The sequence below is a fragment of the Eptesicus fuscus genome, chromosome 9 (genome assembly GCF_027574615.1).
Source record: "Eptesicus fuscus isolate TK198812 chromosome 9, DD_ASM_mEF_20220401, whole genome shotgun sequence".
NCBI classification, from domain to species: Eukaryota; Metazoa; Chordata; class Mammalia; order Chiroptera; family Vespertilionidae; genus Eptesicus; species Eptesicus fuscus.
This window is the reverse complement of record NC_072481.1, coordinates 905,637-926,609: the sequence shown is the minus strand read 5'-3', so window position 1 is coordinate 926,609 and position 20,973 is coordinate 905,637. Positions and strand designations below refer to the sequence as shown.

At 65.3% G+C, this 20,973-nt stretch overlaps 2 protein-coding genes and 1 long non-coding RNA gene across 3 annotated transcripts; 1 reads left to right on the top strand and 2 right to left on the bottom strand.

Moving 5' to 3' along the window:
• Positions 1 to 1,204: 1,204 nt before the first annotated feature.
• Positions 1,205 to 2,405, bottom strand: LOC114235223 (uncharacterized). The gene is made up of 2 exons (XR_008556956.1): positions 2,298 to 2,405; positions 1,205 to 1,661 (listed from the first exon to the last, which is right to left on the bottom strand). It is a non-coding gene; the product is annotated as an uncharacterized LOC114235223 (long non-coding RNA).
• Positions 2,406 to 4,229: 1,824 nt separating this feature from the next.
• PEX10 (peroxisomal biogenesis factor 10) lies at positions 4,230 to 10,355 on the top strand. The gene is made up of 6 exons (XM_008151713.3): positions 4,230 to 4,370; positions 5,052 to 5,132; positions 5,541 to 5,947; positions 7,190 to 7,365; positions 7,446 to 7,581; positions 8,438 to 10,355. Exons 1-6 carry the CDS (start codon positions 4,259 to 4,261, stop codon positions 8,504 to 8,506), a joined length of 981 nt encoding a protein of 326 aa, XP_008149935.1. The 5' UTR covers positions 4,230 to 4,258; the 3' UTR covers positions 8,507 to 10,355.
• Positions 10,356 to 10,540: 185 nt separating this feature from the next.
• Positions 10,541 to 20,837, bottom strand: RER1 (retention in endoplasmic reticulum sorting receptor 1). Its single transcript, XM_008151712.3, has 7 exons — positions 20,722 to 20,837; positions 17,988 to 18,075; positions 16,577 to 16,681; positions 14,103 to 14,202; positions 12,608 to 12,686; positions 11,596 to 11,731; positions 10,541 to 11,105 (listed from the first exon to the last, which is right to left on the bottom strand). The coding sequence occupies exons 2-7, from the start codon at positions 18,066 to 18,068 to the stop codon at positions 11,016 to 11,018; spliced, it is 591 nt and encodes a 196-aa protein (XP_008149934.1). The 5' UTR covers positions 18,069 to 18,075; positions 20,722 to 20,837; the 3' UTR covers positions 10,541 to 11,015.
• Between the last annotated feature and the right edge of the window lie 136 nt (positions 20,838 to 20,973).

The window sequence follows — 20,973 nt, the reverse complement described above, 5'->3', positions numbered from 1 at the left end:
AGGCTGGGCCCCCAGCCACCTGCCTGCAGCCCAGCAGGGCCTCCCTCCCGCCTCGTCCCCGGGACCCACAGCGGCGGGAAGCCACGTGGGCACAGGCCCCCGGTCCGAGGGAGGAACCGGAGCGCGGGCTGAGGCTGCCCTTCCGGACGAGACAAGAGACTCGGAGAGAACCCCCAACCCGCCGCCTTCCTGCCCGGGGCTCAGAGAAACCTGCTCAGGAGGCAGCCTCGGCCTCGGCACCCTGGGGCAGGGGTCTTCAGCCCGGTGTGCCGCGGCACCCTGGTGTGCCCCAAGGACCTGCACACAGGCCAGGCCTGCCGACTCCGGCGGGCACCGCCCTCCTGCCCCTGAGGCCGTCAAATAAAACGGACAACAGCTCACCGTTAGCCGTGCCCTGGGAAGGCCTGTCTGAGGCCATAAATACGGGGTGTCCCCCCAAAATGCACGCACACACTTTGCACAATTACAAAGGCAGTGTGCACAAAACGCACTCCATCTTCAAAACTGAGCCCTCTGTGGTTACAGTGTGTGTAGGTTTGGGGGGACGGCCTGTATGTAGGTCATGCAATAGCGCTGCGTCCTGATTTGTCACCTCACATAAGAAGGTTGCATCTGAGTGGCTATTTTTGGTACCAGAAATCCTTACGTGATTTTTTAAAATATACTTTTCATTGATCTCAGAGAGGAAGGGAGAGGGAGAGATAGAAACATCAGTGATGAGAGAGAACCATGGATCAGCTGCCTCCTGCAGGCCCCCCACTGAGGATGGAACCCGCAACCCGGGCCTGTGCCCCGACCGGGAATTGAACCGTGACCTCCTGGCTCCTAGATCGACGCTCAGTCACTGAGCCACGCCAGCTGGGCGGCACCTGATTTTTTAAAAGTCACTTTGGAACAAAAATCGTAGGCAATTACTTTTTTTTTTTTGTATTAAATCTATTAAGATTATAACTACTTTTTGTCAGATCAGAAAAGAACGCAGCATGTTAGTCGTTAGCTTACGTGCGCGGTGAGCTGACGGGTTGAAAATCGCCGCCCGGAGCCCTTCCCCCAGCTCCGGTCGGGGCTCCAGGCCGGTTAGCGAGACGCGTGTGTCTCCGGGGCTCTGAGCTGCCTGGCGAGAAGCTTCCTACTCCGAGCGTGTCAAACTCGCGCCCGAGGGCCGCACGCGCCCGCAGCGGATGTTTTTGCAGCCGCGCCAATGTAACGGTGTGTAAGGAACGTTTTAATGAAAGTTTCCTAACTTAAATTTTACAACATCCTGTTACACATAATTATTAATAACGAACTACAACGTCCACTAATGACCGATGACCATCATCGTGTTGCATTCATTTCCCTCACGCGCCTTATGGGCAGGCGCTCCATTTCTCTCCACGAATGCTGCCAGCGAATATTCTAGCAGCCGCCGGCCGCGTCATTAGTCTGGGACGGACGTGTTCCGTGTGCGCAACAGGAAATACTTCGCTTTCGGAGAACAGGAAAAACAGGTTTACGTGCGTGACGCTTGTTAATTTGTGCAGTTATTCAGTGTCCGGCAAGTTACTGTTCAAGAAGAAATGTTAATTTTTATTGAGATGCTCTGTTACTTTATGTTAAGGATGACTCGTCTATCTCCGCCCTTTGTGCTCAGCCCGTCTCTGTGGAATCAGCCTGCGTTCCTGTGGAAATGGAAGCTGTTGTTTGTTGTGGCCACACCCACTTACACCTGGTTCTCTGGGCCCGTGGAGGCCTTTGCGTGCGACACGCCTGTCCTCCTCTGCGTGTTCCTCACCCGCCACCCCCGTCAGGCACCCGCTCCCGCTCTGACAGCGCAGACCCGCCCCTTCTCCTTCGTCAGCAGGTCCTGTGCCCGCGCTGCCCCGTTGTCGTCGGGAGGTCCATGCTCCCGTGACGGCCCACAGGCCGGGAATTAAGATCCGACTTTCTCCTGCGAACCTGTCTGTTGGCTTGAATACGGGCCCAGCTAGAACTTAGAAGGCGGGAGGAAAAGTATTAAATATTTTAGCCCTCGCACGGGGCTAGTGGTGACCAGGGGCCCCCGCCCCGCCCCGCCCACCGAGACCTGAGGCCTAGCCCACGGGGCTCCGGCCTGGCCGCCCGTGGTCACCAGGGGCACAGAGCCGCCCCTTCCACCTCACTTTGCTCCGAGACCCAGTCGGTCACCCCCTCAGCCACGTCCACACCTTGACACGGAGGCCGGGGAGCGGTCACTCCGCTCTGTCTTTGGTTCCCGTCCAAGTTCACACTCCGAGGTGTAACTCACGCCCTGACCCCCAGAAATTCAACCTGCTCACTTGGTGGCGCCGATGAGCCGATGGCGACACCTGCTGGCCGTTCTGGAGTCTGAGCCCAAGTCCTGGCGCTGCAGCTGCTCCATGTGCATAGATTTGGGGGGGGGGGGGGCGCCCTGTATATAGGTGATATAATAGAGTTACATCTTTATTGGCCACGTCGCATGATAAGGTTGCATCTGATGGGTTAATTTTGGGTACGAGAAATCCTTATACAAGTATAGGCACCTTTTTAAAAGTCACTTTGGAGCAAAAAAGGTAGGCAATTATTACTTTTTTTTTCTTTGCCAGCGGCACCCCAAACAAGCAGCTCTGGGCACCCGTGAGGAAACTGAGGCGATCTGAACCCCGTGATCCCAGGGCCCTCGGGTACAGCTCTGGCCTGGCCCCCGACAGACAGGACCCCAGGAAGGGACCCCACCCAGCTCCGAGTCCAACTGGGTGCCGATGGACGTGGCACCCGCCCGTGTGAGGCCTCCGTGTCTCCATTGGGCCACGCCTTGCCCTGCACCACCGCCTGCCAAGGTGTGTCCAGGCCGCCAACCAGCGCGGCAGGCGGCCTCTGCGTCCAGGACACGGGTCACAGGCAGGGGCGTGGCCCTCGAGGGGCACGGGCACAGGTGAGAGTGCCAGGCCCCCCGGCTGTGCCCTCCCTCCAAGCAGGGCCTGCCTGCTGCTGGGGCTCCCCCAGCTCGGAGCCCGTCTCCTCGGCACCTGGCGCCGTGCCCCGTACCACTGGGCTGGCCAGGCGGGGTCCCTCCCACGGCTGAGCCGCCTGAGGTTGGAGAGCAGAGGTGAGGCCAAGGGCTGCCACAGGTCCTGCCCCGTGCGCTCCGGGCCGGGTCAGGGGGCCTTGTGGCTCCCAGCCCCCTGGGTGCAGCTCCCCCCAGGGGTTCCCCTCAGGGCCTGTAACGGCGGGGCGCTTCCCAGCTGGCAGGCTGGCCGGAGGCCACTCAAGTCCATCTGGGGCCCCTGCCCTCCCCCCACCAGGTGGCCGCTGGGCACAGATGCAGACCTGAGGCTCCGGCCTCTCTGTCCCCCACACCACGCCTCCTCCCACTTTCCTTGCTCGGGACCCTCCGGCTGTGCCTGAGGCTGTGCCCTCTGGGGTGTGGCCCTGACAAGCCCCCCAGGCCTCCCTGGGCCCCTCCTCCACGAGGGCAGCGGCCGGAGGGGCCGGGTCTGCGCTCCAGGCGGGCAGCCTGGTGGGTGAGCGGAGGGGCCTGTCTTGTCCTCATGACCGTGGGTCCCAAGACTCGGAGCCCCTCCTCCCAAACGGGGTCCCCAGAGCCCCTTTGGTGGGGGCCGGGGAGGGCTCCAGCCCGCAGGAGGGTCCCGTGAGGTCCCTGCGGAGCCGCGCGGGGCCATGCAGGGCAGCCTGGCCCGGAGGGGGACGCCGCACCCACCTCAGTCCCGGGCTCCCAGCCGGCCCGGAGGGCGGGAGGCGGGCGAGGCTTCCCCGCTCGCGGAGGGTCAGCACCCGCCTCTGGCTTCCATGCCCCTCGCAGTCCACTCGCACGGGAGCAGCAGGTCCATCAGACCCAGGAACCCCGCCGCGTCCGGCGCCCTCGGACCAGGCCCGCCTAGGTCGCGGCCTCCCCTGCACCCCGCCCGGCGCTCCCGCTGGTCGGCGCCCTTGGCAGTCCCGGCCCCGCCCCCGGCCCCGCCCCTCTCACCGCCCAATCCGAGCCCGCGGGCCCGGCTGTCCCCCGCCCCGCCCCCAGCCTAGCCCCGCCCCTCTCACCGCCCAATCCGAGCCCGCGGGCCCGGCTGTCCTCTGCCCCGCCCCCAGCCTGGCCCCGCCCCTCTCACCGCCCAATCCGAGCCCGCGGGCCCGGCTGTCCTCCGCCCCGCCCCCATCCTGGCCCCGCCCCGCGGGCCGTGACGCACGAGGTGTGCGCCCCACGCCCAGCCCGGTCATCAGGCAGCGCCGTGTGGGCGTGGCCATCCGGGTCCCCGCGGCCATGGCTTCCGCGGCCGCCAGTCCCCCCGAGGTGGTCCGCGCGGCCCAGAAGGACGACTACTACCGCGGCGGGCTGCGGAGCGCGGCGGGCAGCGCCCTGCACAGCCTGGCGGGTGAGCGTCGAGGGCGCCGCTGGCGGTGACCGGCCCGTGGGTGGTCCTGGGCGCCCCCAGACCTGCCCGGCGCACCCAGAGACTGTGCCGAAGGAGGAAGCGAGGGCCGTGGGCGCCCGGCCGCCGGCGGGTGGGGCCGGGCCGGTGCTGAGCGGGGCAGGGCGAGGAGCGTGGGGAGCCCCCACGGCAGCCGACGAGCGCGCGGGGCCGGGCACGCGCAGAACGCGTGGTCTGTTCCTAGAGCCAGGCGCACGTCGGCGCCTTACAAATAACTCACTGAATCCTCCGAGCACCCTGCAAAGTAGGCCTCGGCGTGCCCAGCCTCCAGATTGGGAACGGGGGTTCCTGAGACCCTGGAACTGCCCGAGGCCGTGACGAGCAGGGTGGGTGCTGGACCGTCACTCAGTCTGTTACACAGTCTGTCCTGTGGCCCTCCGGGCGCCAGGACACTTCCCAGGCGGGCCTCGGGGGGAGATGGACTCCTGGTGGGCAGGGACTCGGGAGACTTGGGGACTCAGGCGAGGCAGGTGCAGGGGGAGCAGAATGGGACGCTGCGAGGCCAGTGGAGGGAGAGGGTGTGCGTTTAGGACAGTCTCCGCTTTGTGCGGGGCCTGGGCAGCGGGAGGACCTCACCTGACGCCCCCCCCCCCCCCCCAGTAACGATGCTGTTTCTGCTCTCAGGCGCCAAGAAGTGGCTGGAGTGGAGGAAGGAGCTCGAGCTGCTGTCCGACGTGGCCTACTTTGGCCTCACCACACTTGCAGGTATGCTCCCCGTGGGACCCAGGACCGAGGGGCCACAACACACGCCAAGCCCAGAGGACAGAAGCGGGGCTAACAGCTCCTGGAGGTGCTTCCCAGCGTCCCCGGAGCTGGACCCCAAGACCCTACCCTCTCCTAAGGGGAGGCCCGGCCCCCAGCCACCAGGGCCTCTGGGAGCTCTGACGGCCGTGCACCTGTCGTGTTGGTGTCCTTTCATCCTCTCTGTGTCCCTGGGACCTTTCTCCTGGGCCTCGCCGGGTGCCATGGAGACCGCTTCTCCGTGGCCGAACCCGTGGTCCGAGAGGGGCCCTGGCACAGCCCGTCACGGGAGCCTGCCCTCCAGAAGAAAGCGGGGCTCAGGAGAACTCAGACCTGCCTCAGCCCCTCCCCTGGGTGTCTCCCCGCCCCCAGGCTACCAGACCCTCGGCGAGGAGTACGTTGGGCTCATCCAGGTGGACCCGTCCCGGAGCCAAGTGCCTCTGAGGCTGCGCCGCGGCGTGCTGGTCGCGCTGCACGCGGTCCTGCCCTACGTGCTGGACAAGGCCCTGCTCCACCTGGAGCAGGAGCTGCAGGCCGACAGCAACGGCGCCCGCCCGTCGCAGGGCAGCCTGGCACCCAGCGCGAGAGGCCGGTCGGGAGCCCGGCGCTGGGTGCACAGGCAGGTGGCGGCCCTGCCGGAGCCGCAGAGGAAGGCGCTGCTGAGGGCCGTGCTGGTGTTCAGGCAGGGCCTGGGCTGCCTCCACCGGCTGCACGTCGCCTGGTTCTACATCCACGGCGCCTTCTACCACCTGGCCAAGCGGCTCACGGGCGTCACCTACGTAAGTGCCGGCGCGCCCACACTGGCCGGACCTGGTTTGCCTGCGCAGAGGTGGCTCTTCAGGCCTCTGTGGACCGGCAGTCTTGGCTGGCCCAAACCCTCCACTGGGCTTTGTTGGTTCACATTTTGCTAAAAAACAAAAACCCGGGGAAGTTTAGTTTCTACAAACCCTGAGGGTAGGGCAAGTCTGCCTTCGGGCCACGCTCGGAGCCAGGCCCTGCGCCTGCTCTTTCCTCGGAGCTCAGGCCTGTGGCCACACCTCCCAGCCTGCCCTGGTGGTGGGTCACGTGTAGGTGCGTTTCCTGTCGAACGTGAGCCCCTTCGCTGACAGCATCCCGCTAGTCTTCCCTAGTCTTTGCCCGCCCGCTCTGCTGGACGACAGTTCACACCCTCCTGTCCCAGTTCCCTTGCCCCCAGTCACCTAGAAGCCGCCCTCGGACCTGCCTGCCCACCAGAGGGTCTCCGGCCCCCTCTCCTGGCTGCTCTCAGCATGGTGCTCCCTTTGAGAAAGCCCCACCCGACGCCCCCTGCCCCTCCTCACCTCCCCCAGCAGCAGATCCGGGCGCCTGTGCCTCCCTGTGGGTCAGTCGCAGCCTCACGTGCTCCTGTGTGTGGCTGAGCTGCTGTGACACAGGAGCCTGGAAACTCAAGGCTCGGCCCCGAGGCTCTTCCCTCTGCTGGGGCACCCGGGCGGCGCGGGCGCTTCTCTGCCAGGCACCAGGGCCCGGCCGGTCTGCTGACTTGGCTGCCTCCATCCCCAGCCAAGGGAAGGGAGGCGGGCCGTGGGCACGGCCAGAAGCTGCCCCGTCACTGGCTGCAGGAGGGGCTGCTGACCTGTCCCGCCAGTGGCATAGGCACCTGTTCCTGCCACACAGCTGGTTAGCAGCCGCTGCCGCACGAGCTGCTCCTGCCCCGCTGGGTGCTCCTCCTCAGGCTTCTTTGCCTCTGAGATGGGGTCCCTGGATGCCCCCCCCCCCCAAATCCTCACGTGCTGCCAGAGTGGTCAGCACACTTCTCGCTCCTTCTCTGCTGGGACGAGCCCTGAGCTGTCCAGGAGCGCCCCTGACTGCCCCCACCTGTGCTCAGGCCCTGGGAAGTGCCCCTGCCCTCCTCCCTCCCCGTGGGCACCGAGGGGGCAGGGCTGGGCCTCATTTGACAGGACACGCGAGTGCAGGCAGAGGCTGGCCTCCAGGCTGCCCAGTCTGTGCCGGTCACGTGACCGTCCCCTGGGGGTCCTTGGCAGCTCCGCCTCCACCGCCCGCCTGCAGAGGACCTGAGGGCCCGGGCGAGCTACCGGCTGCTGGGCCTGGTCTCCCTGCTGCACCTGGCGCTGTCCCTGGGCCTGCAGCTCTACGGCTTCCGGCAGCGGCAGCGCGCCCAGCGGGAGTGGAAGCTGCACCGCAGGCTGTCTCGCCGCAGGTGCGTGGGGCCGGCACCAGGGCTCGGGGCGCTCAGCAAGGACCTGGAGGCTCAATCCCCCCCCCCCCTCCGCCCCGCAGGAGCCTCACGGAGGAGAGAGCCGTGTCCCGGAACTCGCTGTGCACCCTGTGCCTGGAGGAGCGCAGGCACTCGACGGCCACGCCCTGCGGCCACCTGTTCTGCTGGGAGTGCATCACCCAGTGGTGCGACACCAAGGTCAGCACGCCCTCGGGGCGCAGGTCCCGGCAGGTGACCGCCAGGCGGCCGCCCTGAGCTGGGGGAGGGGCGGGTGTCTGAAAGCCCTGGTGAGCCAGGTAGGGGGTCGGGTCAGGAGTCGAGGCACCACAGCTGCTGTGTGGACACTTTGCCAAAAGCATCCGAGAACGTGCGTCCCGGGAGGGTGTCCCTTCCTGGGAGGCTCCTGGTCATACATCCAGACCCTCCCCTCCAGCCAGACAGGCGCCCCCATGTCCGTGCAGCTCTGGACAGCCACCTGCGCTGGCCTTGGAGGCCGCAGGGCGAGGGGTGCAGGAGCCGGGTGACAGCAGAGCCGCTCACCTCCATGCTGGCCCGGGGGCCGGTCCTGGGCCCCACAGCGTCTCCGGGGCGGGGCTGAGGGGAGTGGGAGGGCCACCCGGGGGGAGGCAGACACGGGGCATCGTGCTCAGTTCACCAGGCTCGGCTGCTGTCCCCGTCCCTGCTTTGTGGGCCCCGTGGGTGCCTGGCAGGCGAGCAGCCGACCTTGCAGGGTGGGAGGGAAGCTGACCTGGTCTCACCCAGGTGGTCTTAGGGTGGGACCGCCCGGCTTCAGGAAATGGGACTGAGAGGGGCACAGGCAGCCCCGGGGGTGTCTCAGCCCCCATCCCATCACTGAGTGACAGGCCGGCTGTCTTGGCGGCGGGTCCTGCTCTGGGTTGCAGTCCCCTGCTCTTCCCAATGCCCGGGTGATGGCCCTTCCCGGTTGGCGGCTTCGGAGAAATGCTGTCTTACGTTGATGGCGGTGCCGGTGCCGGTGGTAAGGGCGCAGTGGCCTCGCAGGGACACAGCCCATGTGACCTCTCCCTCCCCCCAGACGGAGTGTCCCCTGTGCAGGGAGAGGTTCCCTCCCCAGAAGCTGGTCTACCTGCGGCACTTCCGGTGACAGGACGGACGGACGGACGGAGCCACCGGCAGCCGCCTGTCAGGACAGACGTGATGGATTCTGATGAACTTGCGCAGAAACCGTAAAGTCCTCTGGTTTTCTATTTCCTGTCACATAAGACCCTGTGCCAGCAGCTCAGGAGGATAGGAGCTGGACGGCCAGGTTCGGGCAGGGGCTCCACTCAGCTCAGCTCCCCGCCAGGCCCCGCGTGGGCACCCACCCCCACCCCACAGTGCCAGGCGGTGGCTCCGCAGGGACTCCGCTCCCGGGAACAGGTCCTAGGCCCCTCCCTTCCCCACCGCTCAGCTGAGGACACACCAGTCCCTTCTGTGATGAGAAGACGAGCCGCGTCTGGCGGGCGAGAGGACGTGGCCTGAATGGGCAACACTTCCGGGCGCGTGGCAGCCCGCCAGGCGCACCTACAAACCGTCCCCACCGCAGCCGCTGCGCGGCGGCCAGGCACAGCCCCTCAGAGGCGTGGAGACCAGGGCGCCCGCCCACACCCTGTCCGGCAGGTGGCCTTCCTCGCCTGCGGACTTCCTCACTGACGGTTAGAGGGAAGGGAAGGGGAGAGACAGAAGCATGGACATGACACACACCGACTGGTTGCCTCTCACCTGCACCCCAACCTGGGCTGGAGATCAAACCTGCAGCCGAGGTACAGGCCCTTGACCAGACTCGAACCCATGACCATGCAGTCTGTGGGCGGAAGCTCTAACCGCTGAGCCACACCTGCCTTAATTCACATGTCAAGTCTGTTCCCCATTTAGGACACGGGTCTGTCCTGGTCCCTACAGACTCTGAGGCCCCTCCCCCGCCCAGGCTCCTGGGGCAGAGCCAGGTTGCCTGAGAAGTTTTCCTAACACTGAGGCCACAGACCCCCTCTGAGGCTGGCACTGGGACAGCCATCACCTATGTCCAGCCTACTTCCTGCCACGCATTGTCAGGTTTTAAAATCGTTTGACTCTACAGAGACAGAACTTTGCCGTAAACCCCCTTAAGAAACCAACCCCACAGAAGTAGGTGCGTTGAGAAAGCCCTAAGGCTGGGGCCACCCCCCTGGCCAGGACCTCGGGTCTGCGTGGCACCCCCACTGGAGTGCAGACGGGCCTGGGGCCACGGCCACGCAGGCCGCTCCCTAGAGTGAACTGTCCAGCAACAGGGACGCTGTTCTCCGCGGGATGAAGGCCACAGGTCCTGACCAGCCAGCCTGAGCAGCAGACCTCCCGACGGGGAATCCTGACTGACACTCGGCCGAGCGCGCAGCTCCCCACCAGCCGGCCCGGGCGCTCACTGGGACGGCGGTGCGCGGTGAGGCGGGCCCGGAGCCCTGGCAGCAGAGAAGTGCTGCTCGGGCAGCATCCGCGCGTGAAGGTCCACAGCGGCAGGTGCAGAGCAAGAGCGGCCCTGGCCGGCGGCTCCGTTGGTTAGAGCACCGTCCGGTGCACCAAAGGGTTTTGTGGAGTCGATCCCAGGGGGGCGCATATGGGAGGCAGCCCATAGATGTCCCTCTGACATCCATGTTTCTCTTCCCCTCTCCTCGCTCTCAAATTAAATGGACACATATCATTGGGGGGCGGGTTAGGAAGCAGGAGGAGCTCAAGTCCAGGCAGGCAAAAATGGCAAAAGAAACACATCCACACCCAATGTCAGAAACCCTGAGACGTGGGCAGCTGCTCAGCCCAAGTCTGAACCCGACCCCCGAGAAAGAACGCTCACGGCTCCGCGCCGGCCCCAGCCTGCCTCGCGCTGCCCGCCCTGCTGCCTGGGCAGAGTCCCGCGGGCGCCTCTGGATACAGACTCCGTGAGGAAGGGGACGCCACCTTTAATAAAGTTTGAATAAAAGTCACTTAGAAAGGGTCACGAGTGTCTGTTCTCATCACATCAAAGTCGGCATGCAGGTCCGAGTTGATCCTGGAAAGTGGGCCGGGCAGGACCCACAGAACTGGGCGCTCCCGCTCGCTGCGGCATGGGAACATTCAAATTAATCAAGCAACTCTTTACGCATGAAAGAAATGTGTCAAAATAATCTCAAACAATTAAAATATAATATATATTTATAATTCCAGGCCCCAAAAGCAATCACGTGGCTAAGACAGAGCTCCAGTCATGAGGCCGTGGGAACACCTCGGCGAGGGGAGGCTGGGAAGCGGCCGGGACCCGGCGTTCTGCAAACCTGTGAGCGCAGCTCCCGCTGTGGCTCCGGCTCCGCTGGGCGTGGCCGCGGCCTCCTCAGGGGTCCTTCGCCCCCAGCCCCCTCGGCCGTCTGCCCAGCCTGACTTCCTAATTCTGTCCGTTTAAACACCTGGTGTCACTGTAAAGGAATCAATGCAATTCGGGTTCCATGGCAGTTTCCTCGAGAACCCATTATTTCAGTTACAAATAATTGAAGCTCCTTTTTAAAAAGAAAATCCGACTCCCTCGCCATCAACTACTTTATGTGAAGAAAGAAGGCGCTGTTACAACGGCTCAGCCCGCCGAGGGCTCCGAGGGGCGGCGGGCGGCCCGTCTAACTCGCGAACGTCTTGCCCGCGTCCTCCTTCCCCTTGTACGTCCTCTTGCCGTGCGTGAACGGGATGTACCGGTACTTGATCATGTGCTGGGGACAGAACGACAGGCACACGTCAGGCGATAGAACAGGACTGGGCGGCAAGCTTCCATCCCAGGTGTCACCTGCTGGGCCACCAGGGCTGGGGAGCAGAAAGGTCGAGAGAGCAGCATGGGGCCGGGACGGGAGGCGCCCTGCGTCGGTGAGGGTCTGCCCCGGCCTGCTTAGGGTCCAGTGTGCATCAGCCCTGCACCGTCTGGCAGGTCCTGGCCCTGACCCACAGGACGCCGTGCCCAGGAGGAGGGCACACCCAGGACCTTTCCTACCCAGCCCCAGGGCTGTCTGCCCGGGCCCGTTCCCCGACACCGGCTGTGGCCCAGAACCCCTGGCAGAGGGGAGCGAGCCCGTGTCCCCGCCCAGGCCTGCAGAGCTTCCTGCCGCTCGTGCAGACGAGGCAGGTTCCACGTGGCCGCCTGCCCTCCCCACGCGCCGTGGCCGCTGTAGCAGGCACCGCCTTCCGGGCCCGGCGCCGCGGGTGTACCTTGATCTGCCTCTTCATGGTGATGCAGAAGAGCATGATGAAGTACATGACCAGGATGGGCCAGAACACCGGCACGTTGAACGCCTCGAAGAAGGTGCAGACCATGGCCACCAGGATGCCCTTGGTGGCCGAGTGCCTGGGGGAGGGGGAGGGAGCATCTGACACGGGCTTTGCGTGCGCTCACGGCAGCGCAGGGCCGGACGCAGCTCCGTGTCCTCCCGACTCCCCCGTCTGACCGCAGTGAGGGTGCTGACCCGCTCCCCCAGGGACCACGAGGGCTCCACCATGCAGCCCGGCCCACGGCCCCACTGACCCCCCTCCTGGGATCCCCTTCCTACAGAGCAAAGGCCAGCTTCCTCGGGGCTCCCAGGCGCCCCCCCAGCAGTCACGCCCAGTCCCACACGCTAAGCGCCAACACGCCCAGAGCACAGAGCAAAGATGTGGCTCAGTCCCCTCAGGGTTTTTTTTTTTTTCCCCCTCAGGGTTTTGGTCAAGTACAGGACAACGGGCCCAGAGCCCCCCTCCCGACTGGGGTCACCGCCTCACAGAGGTCACTGCCTCTAGGGAACCTGGGTAGCAGCCAACCTCGTCCCCGAGCACAGCACTTCCCAGGGCGCAGCCACCCCAGCGCCCGTCCGGGCGGCCCAGGCGCGGGGAACACCTGAGCGGACGGACGGGAGCTGGTCCGGCTGCCTCCCCAGAAGGGGTGCCGTGTGTGGAGCAGCCCACCCTTTGGGGGGGCGAGTCAGCAACGCACCCAGAGGCTCTGCCCAAAAAAGCCTCTTTGCTCATTTCAAAGAGCAACCGGGAGAGGCCCCGGGCAGCGGTCCCCCAGGGCCTGGGCCCACCCGCGCCCGCGAGCTCGGCACTCCTGCTGGGGGTGAACCACGTTCAAAACCAGTGACGACAACGCTCGTTTCTCTCAACAGTCCAACTGCTGCCACGCGGACCAAACCCGTCTGTTCCCGGGCCCCAAGCAGCCTCGAGGACAGGCGCCCAGGGGCGCACTCACCAGAACTTAAACTCGGGGAGCCTGCGGATGAACGGCCGGAACTCCTCGTTCTGTTTGGTGGGTAGCGAGGGGCCATCATCTGAAAGGCAGAGCGCAGTCAGCAAAAGCGCACGGTGCCTCTTACTTCCACGACCCCCGACACCTCCCCCCACGCCCTCCCCCATCCTCCCCTACACCCTCCCCCACACCCTCCCCCGACACCTCCCCCCACGCCCTCCCCGACGCATTCCCCCCACGCCCTCCCCCACCCTCCCCTACACCCTCCCCCACACCCTCCCCCGACACCTTCCCCCACGCCTTCCCCCCGACACCTTCCCCCACGCCCTCCCCCATCCTCCCCCACACCCTCCCCCACACCCTCCCCCACACACCCTCCCCCACGCCCTCCCCCACGCCCTCCCCCCACGCCTTCCCCCGACACCCTCCCCCCACGTCTTCCCCCCATGCCTTCCCCCGACACCCTCCCCACACCCTCCCCCGACACCCTCCCCACACCCTCCCCGACGCTCCGGAAGAAGGCCCCAAGTAGAGCGGGGCCTTCAGCCAGTTTAGAGTCCAGCCCGTTGCTCAGAAAGCCCGGCTAGAATTCCCTTTAGGAAGAACTTGCACGTGTTTCAGTTGCTTAAAAACTCAACTGCACGTGAGTTCCCTCAGGCACACACCACCCGCACCACACCACGGAGCACGAAGGAGACGGGCGTCCGCGCGGGGCTGAGCCCGCCCGACCGCACCCCGCACCCCACCCCCCACCCCGCCGAGACAGGTGCCTGCTGCTAGAGAAGCTGCGGCCCCAGGTTCTCCCCACCTCCCGCCAAGGGCGACATCTCACGGGGTGTGGGCTCCCTTTAGTATTTCCACTCAATGGTCTGCAAAGAAGAGTCGGGGCTCCTGGTCAGCACTGCACAGCCGAGGACACGCGGCGCTTTCTCCCCGCTTTCTCCCCACGAGGGCGTCCTCAGGCAGGGCAGGTGCTGGGACAGGGCTCCCTCCCGCTGCCCACCTGTGGCACTCGCCCTACCTGCCCAGGAACGGCCGGAGCAGCCGGGCCAAGACCTTTCAGCCTTTCAGCCCAGGGCCCGGGATCCAGAGCGCCACCCACGGAGCTGGCCCGGGGCTCGGGCCCGGCGGCCACAAGCCCCGCTGCCGTGGGAAGCTCTGGCTACGTGAGGGGCCCAACTGACGAGTGTGGAGGTGCCTCCAAGCCAGGCTGGCGGCTGCGGGAGGAGCAGACCGGAGGGCGTCCATCTTCACCCCTGCACCCCTCTGCACGCGGCCTCACAAGCTCCACAGCCCTGAGCCTCGGTGTCCTGTCTGCACGTCGGGGATGAGAGCGAACACCCAGCGCACGTGGCTGTGCAGGGGCTCAGCGAGTCGCTCTACAAACACCTGAACCGCCAGACCCGGCTCCAGGACGTCTTACACAGAGAACAGGCGCACGGGGTCTCGTGTGTCCCGGGGACGGAGCGGCCCTGTGCAGCACGCGGACGGCACCTACCTGAGTCCTCCATCAAGGACGGGTCCACCTTGGGAGACAGGAAAGCGATGAAGAGGTTCAGGTGGTAGATCCCCAAGGCATAGGTCACGATGTACCAGCCCTGGAAGAGAAGCAGGTCAGGCAGGAAGCGCCCGTGGGCACGCTGCCCTCGCCCTCGCCCGGGCCCGGCAGACTCGACCGTGGGCCAAACTGAGAGCAGGCACGTTCCTCACGGCGGGGGTCACGAGGGACAGCCAAGTGTGGCGACCGTCCACGGGGAGCCAGTGGGCCAGTGAGATACACAACCCCTGAAGCCACCGGCTCCTAGGAGCGCAGAGGGAGGGTCCTCACAGCCGCGTGCCTGGCCGCGCCTGCCTGGGCCGCGCCTGCATGTGCTGGCTGACAGCCCCACTGCACCTTGAACTTGTCCCCACACACACCGAGTGCCTTCCTCTCGCCCAAGACAGTGGTCGGCAAACTCATTAGTCAACAGAGACAAATATCAACCGTACAACGATCGAAATTTCTTTTGAGAGCCGAAAACCGACTTCTGCACATGGGCCACGAAGTTTCAATCGCACTGTACGTGGTATTTTGTGGAAGAGCCACACTCAAGGGGCCAAAGAGCCGCATGTGGCTCGCGAGCCGCAGTTTGCCGACCACTGTCCCAGGAGAAACCAGAACCAAAAAATCCGGAAATCAAGAATGCGGTTAAGAATGTTCTACGCGCCTGGGTCTGGGAGAGGCCACGCGCCCCTGGGTCCGGGTGAGGCCATGTGTCCCTGGATCCGGGTGAGGCCTCGCGCACCTAGGTCCTGGTGAGGCCACGCGCCCCTGGGTCTGGGAGAGGCCACGCGCCCCTGGACCCGGGTGTGGCTGGGTCCCTGGGTCCGGGTGAGGCCACGCGCCCCTGGGTCCAGGTGAGGCCTTGCACCCCTGGTCCCGGGTGAGGCTGGGTCCCTGGGCCCGGGTGAGGCCACGCGCCCCTGGGTCCGGGTGAGACCACGCGCCACTGGACCTGGATGAGGCTGGGTCCCTGGGCCCGGGTGAGGCCATGTGCCCCTGGGTCCGGGTGAGGCCTTGCGCCCCTGGATCCATCCGGGTGAGGCTGGGTCCCGGGCCCGGGTGAGGCCACGCGCCCCTTGGATCTGGGTGAGGCCACGTTCCCCTTAGTCCGGGTGAAGCCGTGCCCCTGGGTCCGGCCGAGACCAAACCAGAGGGAGTCGGACCTCCGTTACCACCATTTGTCCACCATCCAGAGCTGAGGGGTCAGTGCTGACATGTACACATAAGGAACTGGTGGACATTGAAATTGGGTCTCAAAAGAACTGTTGGTCCAGAAAGAAACTCACTACAGACTGATTCATCTGCCTGTCAGCATAACTATTATTGCCCGTCTCACATTCAGTTCTTATAAGTATATCTCTAGTGACATATGATCTCGCTCATCTAGGGGAAATGATGAACAACATAGACTGAGGAACAAGAACAGAACCAGAAACAAGGAGGCATCGATCGGACTATCGGGCCTCAGAGGGAGGATAGGAGAGGTTGGGAGGAGGGGGGAGAGATCAACCAAAGGACTTGTGTGCATGCATATGAGCCTATCCAACGGTTAAGTTCAACAGGGGGTTGGGGCATCCATGGGGAGGGGTGTGGGATGGGAATGGGGAGATGAGGACAAATATGTGACACCTTAATCAATAAAGAAATTTTAAAAAAAAGAAAAAAATAAAAAGAAAAGGAATATGGGGCAAAAAAAAAAAAAAAAAAGAATGTTCTAGAGCCCTACGTCCCGACGAGGCGGGAGGAACCCTGCACGACGTGCACACGCTTCCCTGCACTGAACTCCCTTTGGGAAGCCCGGCCATCCTCCAGGTCAGACGCAGCCCGTGCGGACGCCAGTGGCCGCGCACAGCTCCGCGCAGGCCCAGCCGAGGGGCCCGGCCCGTCGGTGTGACTGGAACAGCCACGTGACCCCGCCTGGACTCTCTAAAGCAAGGTTCCTGGCTCATTCTTTACGTCACAGAACGGACCGGGTTCCAATTGAAAAAACAAAACTAAAACCAACAGCAGTGAATTCACCACGAATCGCAGGCGTCCCGTCCTGCGGACCCGTCCTGCTGCGCTGGCCCAGGAGCCACGTGGGTTGACTGGCAGGGACACATCCAGGAGTAACACCAAGGCGAGTTCCTACTCTGCGTCTGTGAGGGCGTCCGCATGGGACACATCGGAGCGCCCAGCCAACGCTGTCCCCCCGCGGACCACGTCCTCCTCCGTCCGGGCAATGCCTGGGAGGCGCTGGCACGACCAGGAAACGCTTCCCGCTCCAGAGAGAACACCCGGACGAGGCCTGAGCCTGGGAACCAGCCGACCTCGCCAAGAGAACCCGCCTCGGGCCAGGCAGTCCCACAGCGCAAGCGCACGCGAGGCAGGCAGACAGACCAGCACACGCTCGGGGACCGCGACGGCGGTCTCGCCGCGGCCACACCCACCTGCAGCAGGTAGACCCGGATCATGTAGACAAAGCTCAGGCCCAGCGTCACCACCCATCGCACAGCCGTGTACGGAGTGGACTTGTCCAGCCAGGACTGGTAGATCTGCAAGGACAGGAGTGCATGCGCGTCACGCCGACCCCGCCCACCGCCCGCCGCCCGCCGAGCGCACTTCCCCAGCCGCCGTGGGCCGCAGGCTGAGCACCCCCGTGCAGCGCAGCCACGATGGCCGACCCCACGTTTACGGCAACAATTCAAGGCAGGTCAGTGCTCGGGCAAACACAACACCGAACAAGTTCTCACCGCGGACGTCCTCCAGCACCAGCAAGAGGACGGCCCGAGGCAGGAACCTGTTTGGCTCAGTGGATAGAGCATCGGTCTGCGGACTGAAGGGTCCCGGGTTCGATTCCGGTCAAGGGCATGTACATTGGTTGCGGGCACATCCCCGGTGGGGGGTGTGCAGGAGGCAGCTGGTCGGATGTTTCTCTCTCATCGATGTTTCTGGCTCTCTATCCTTCTCCCTTCCTCTCTGTAAAAACTCAATAAAATATATTAAAAAAAAAAAAAAAAGAGGACGGCCCGAGGCAGGAACATGCGCACCGTGGAGTCGCCACCTGCACACGGACTCAGCCCACTGGCCCCGGGGGCCGGCCCCGCCCCGGCAGCGTGGCATAACTGCAGCCGTGGAGTTTGCAGAGGAACTCGAATTTATATGTACACACGCGTGTATGTATGTATGTGTGTGTAACAGTATGTATGTTTCCAACTTAACTTTTGAAATTGCTTAATTTTAACATTTAGGTTTTAACTGTGAAAACCTTCACCTGGTCATACAACTACAGAATGTGCGAACCCAGGCACCTCCCCCCACACCCACGTCGAGTTGTTCAAACCCTTCTCGAGGTTAACGCTGACAGCACGGCACGCAGACGCCCGGGGGCTGACCGCCGAGACGGAGACCGCGTGGTGCTGGGCACCGTGGAGGCGCTGCTGGCCGCACAGGCTTTGTCCCAGCCCACGCCGGTCCGGCCACGGGTGCACACCGGGCGAGGGGCCACGGATGCAGATGCAGGTGGCCGGGAAAGGGACGGCCAGACCAGAGTTGGGGCGCCGCTATGTCTGTCCCACTTGGGAGCTAAGGATGGTTTTCTCATTATTAAAGGTTGGAAAATAACCCAGAAATCAAGTGTGTGGCAAAGACCAGGGGTCATTCATGACTGGCCCCTCCTAGAAGACACGGCTCCTGACAGAGGGAGCCGCTCGGTCCTGAGAGCGAGTGCGAGGCTCCTGTGCACACCCGCCCCGCGGACAAACACTCCCCGCCGCCCCCCCCCCCCCCCCCCCGCCCCGGCGGACACCGTCCGGGCCACAGCTTCCCGTGCACACATGCGCACAGGCACCTGACACCCACCTGGCCGAGGCGTGTGAAGAACCTGTACACCACAGAAGGCTTCCCGTGGACCGAGTCTCCCACGCTGTCCCCTTCGGACATCCTGTAACTGAGCAAGCGCAGACGCTGTTAGATCAGGAAGCAGGCAGGTCTGGGCCTTGCGCCACCTCCATGGAGCGGCTCGGGGCCAGCCTCCCCCGCACCACCCTGTCTTCTGGGCGCCTCCCCGTGAGCTGCCTGCAAAGAACAGCAGGTGACACGGCTGGTGGAGGGCCAGGAAGGCACGTGACATGCAAAGCAGCACTGGGTGGACTTTCATTTCTGCCGCCGTCACCCGGAGCCGCCCTGCCACAGGCTGGGCCACCGCACCCACGCCTGCCCCGCTCCTCGGACACACCTCTCCAGCACCTGCTCCTGTCACGTCCTCATTCCCGAAGCGCCCCCTCTTCTAGCCCAGCCCGCCCTCCACGGGGCCGTGCCAGCCAGCATCTCCCGGCCCCTCCACCGAGAGGAAAGGCCACGTCCGACCCGGGGTCAGCTCTGCCCCAGTTCCTTATCGGCAAGTGGAGTAACGCCAGCTGCTCATGACTATTTCAACACCTGTGCTGCCTGCCTGAGGACTGGCCCTGCGAGAACCCCGTAACCCAGCGAGTGGGCAGCATCGCCCCGACTTCACTCCGAAGGAGCAGGTCTAGACAGTGTGCGCCGCTCGCCCGAGGTCAGGGGCACGCCTCCGACCCCCCGGCCGCTGCCGGGTCCTCGGAGTGAGGACCCAGGACCCAGGCGCTTGCTGTCCCTAAGCTGGCCAAGACGCCAGGACAAAGCTCACCGCTGCCCCCGACCCACAGGTGGCGTCTCCCCAATCACAGCCAGTTTGTTTCCAAGGCCCCCGAGCTGTGCGGCCGAGGCCGGTTTCCTCGTCTGGAAAACGGCGCTCACGCTAAAGCAGCCCCTTCCCACTCTCAGACAGCACAGAGGCTGGAGGCGTCCGGGGCCGTCAGCCCTCCGTTCACCGCGTGCACCTGCCCGCCTCCGCCAGGCCTGAGCCCACGCGCCCATCACGCTGTCGCACCGGGAGCTCGCAGGACGTCCTCTCTGAAGCGAGGGCAGCAGCTGGGCTGTGGTCCTGGGTCTCAAAGGGAAACATTTTCCAGCCACAACTTCCACTTAAAGTCACCGAGCGTCCCCTCTGCCACGGCAGTCAGCATGGCAGAGCGCCGGCCAGTGTCCCGGAGGCTGGGGCGCGCCCTTTGCTCCAGGGAGACGCACACAGAGACGGAGGGCTGCCCAGGACGGCTCCCGGAGGGCAGCTTTCCATGCCGCTGGGGAGAATGCCGCGTTTCCTAAGGAGCTGAGCCCGGCAGCAGGAGCGCATCCCAGCAGTCTCCATCCTGGGGTTTCTGACGGACGGTCCCAAGTGGCAGCTTCTCAAGACCGAGGTGATCACCACGGAGCGGTTTTCCTCGCACCGAGCGGGACAGAGAGCACCTGGCTGCCCTTGAAGGCGTGTTCTCGGGAGAAACGTGCGGACGCTGCGGGTGCACAGCGGCCAGTTCCCGGCCTCTGACCAACGGCGTCCGTGAAACCAGCTCCGTCTCCAGGACACACACGTCAACAACAACATGAAGGATGTGAACTTTGGAGTCAAACGCTCCGCTTTCAGCGTCCGAGTCTGCTGCTTCCTCGTCAAGGACGGGCACATTCCAGCCCCGTCCCGCCTGCGATCTCCGCACCCCCGTGCCTCCTCCAGGTGGGGTTCCCCGCGGCCGGCCGGGAGGCCTCCCTGGCACCCGCGGACTGGTCCTGGCCCAGGGCCACCGGGCCCAGCGCGCTGCCTGGCCGCCCGGCCCCAGCACAGCACGTGCGGTCGGTCACCTCTCCTCGGTCCTTCCTGGCTTCTCTCTACTTCCTCCCCGGGGCGCGCAGGCTCCTGGAGGGGGGCCTGGTCTGGGCCGGGCCGGGCCTGTCGCCCAGGGAGGCCTGGGACCAGCAGGCGGCGGGTAAACCGTCAGTTGGACTGAAGCGCTTTATTCTCAGTCACAAAGAAAACAAAGCGGACCGAGCACCAGGCTGAGGTCGTGCGCAGCCTGTCGGGGCCGTCTCCAGGGGTCCCCTCTCCTCGGAGTGAGCAGCGCAGGCTCCCGCCTCCGCCAGCGTGGCTCCCTCCCTTTCTGCTCCCCTCCCGCCCCTCGTCCTCCTGCGGCCTCCGGTGCTGGTCCCGCCGCCGAAATGCCTGCCCTTCCAGGCCTCGTCAGCTCCCCGCACGGCCGAGGGCTCCTCCCGCCCGGGCGTGACCACCCGGAGGTGTCCACCCGGCCCCACGCTGCACCCGAGCGGGGGCACCGCGTGCACTCGGCCGAGCGAGTCCACCGCCGAGGACCCCCTCGCGCCCGGGCTCCCACCGCACACAGCCCTGCGCAGCGAGGCGCCCGCTGCGGGCAGCTTCCAGGGCCCGGGCCTCGGCACAGGGTCCGACCCGAGGCGCTGCCCGCGAGGCCGGCCTGGTGGCGGCGCCCTCGGATGTGCCCTGTTACCGACATGTCACCTCGAGCAACCCGACTGCAGCCCGACGCCTTCCCACCGGACCCTCCGGACAACCCGGACCCCGGCGTCCCCGCACCACCTGGGCGGGCGGCCGGCCCCTCCCAGACGCGCGGCGGGAGGGAGGACCGATCACCCCACCGACCCCGGGGGCCCGGCTCGTCCCTCCGGCCCCGCCGACCCCGCCCCCGCCCGCCCGCCCGCCCGCCGGTACCTCGCGGCTCTGCAGCGGCCGAGCGCGGTCTCCGAGGGCCGCGGGGAGGAGGACGCGGGCAGGGGCCGCGCCGGCGCTTCGCTCGGTCCGGGAAGGGGCAGACTAGCACTTCCGCTCTGTACTGCGCGGCGCCGCCTCCGGGCTTCCAAGATGGACGCCGGGGCGGAGCCAAGAGCCTCCAACCATTTCCGCTTCCGGTGCGGGCGCCTTTTCCCGGCGGAAAGAACGTAAGCGGCGGAAATGCGCTGTGCC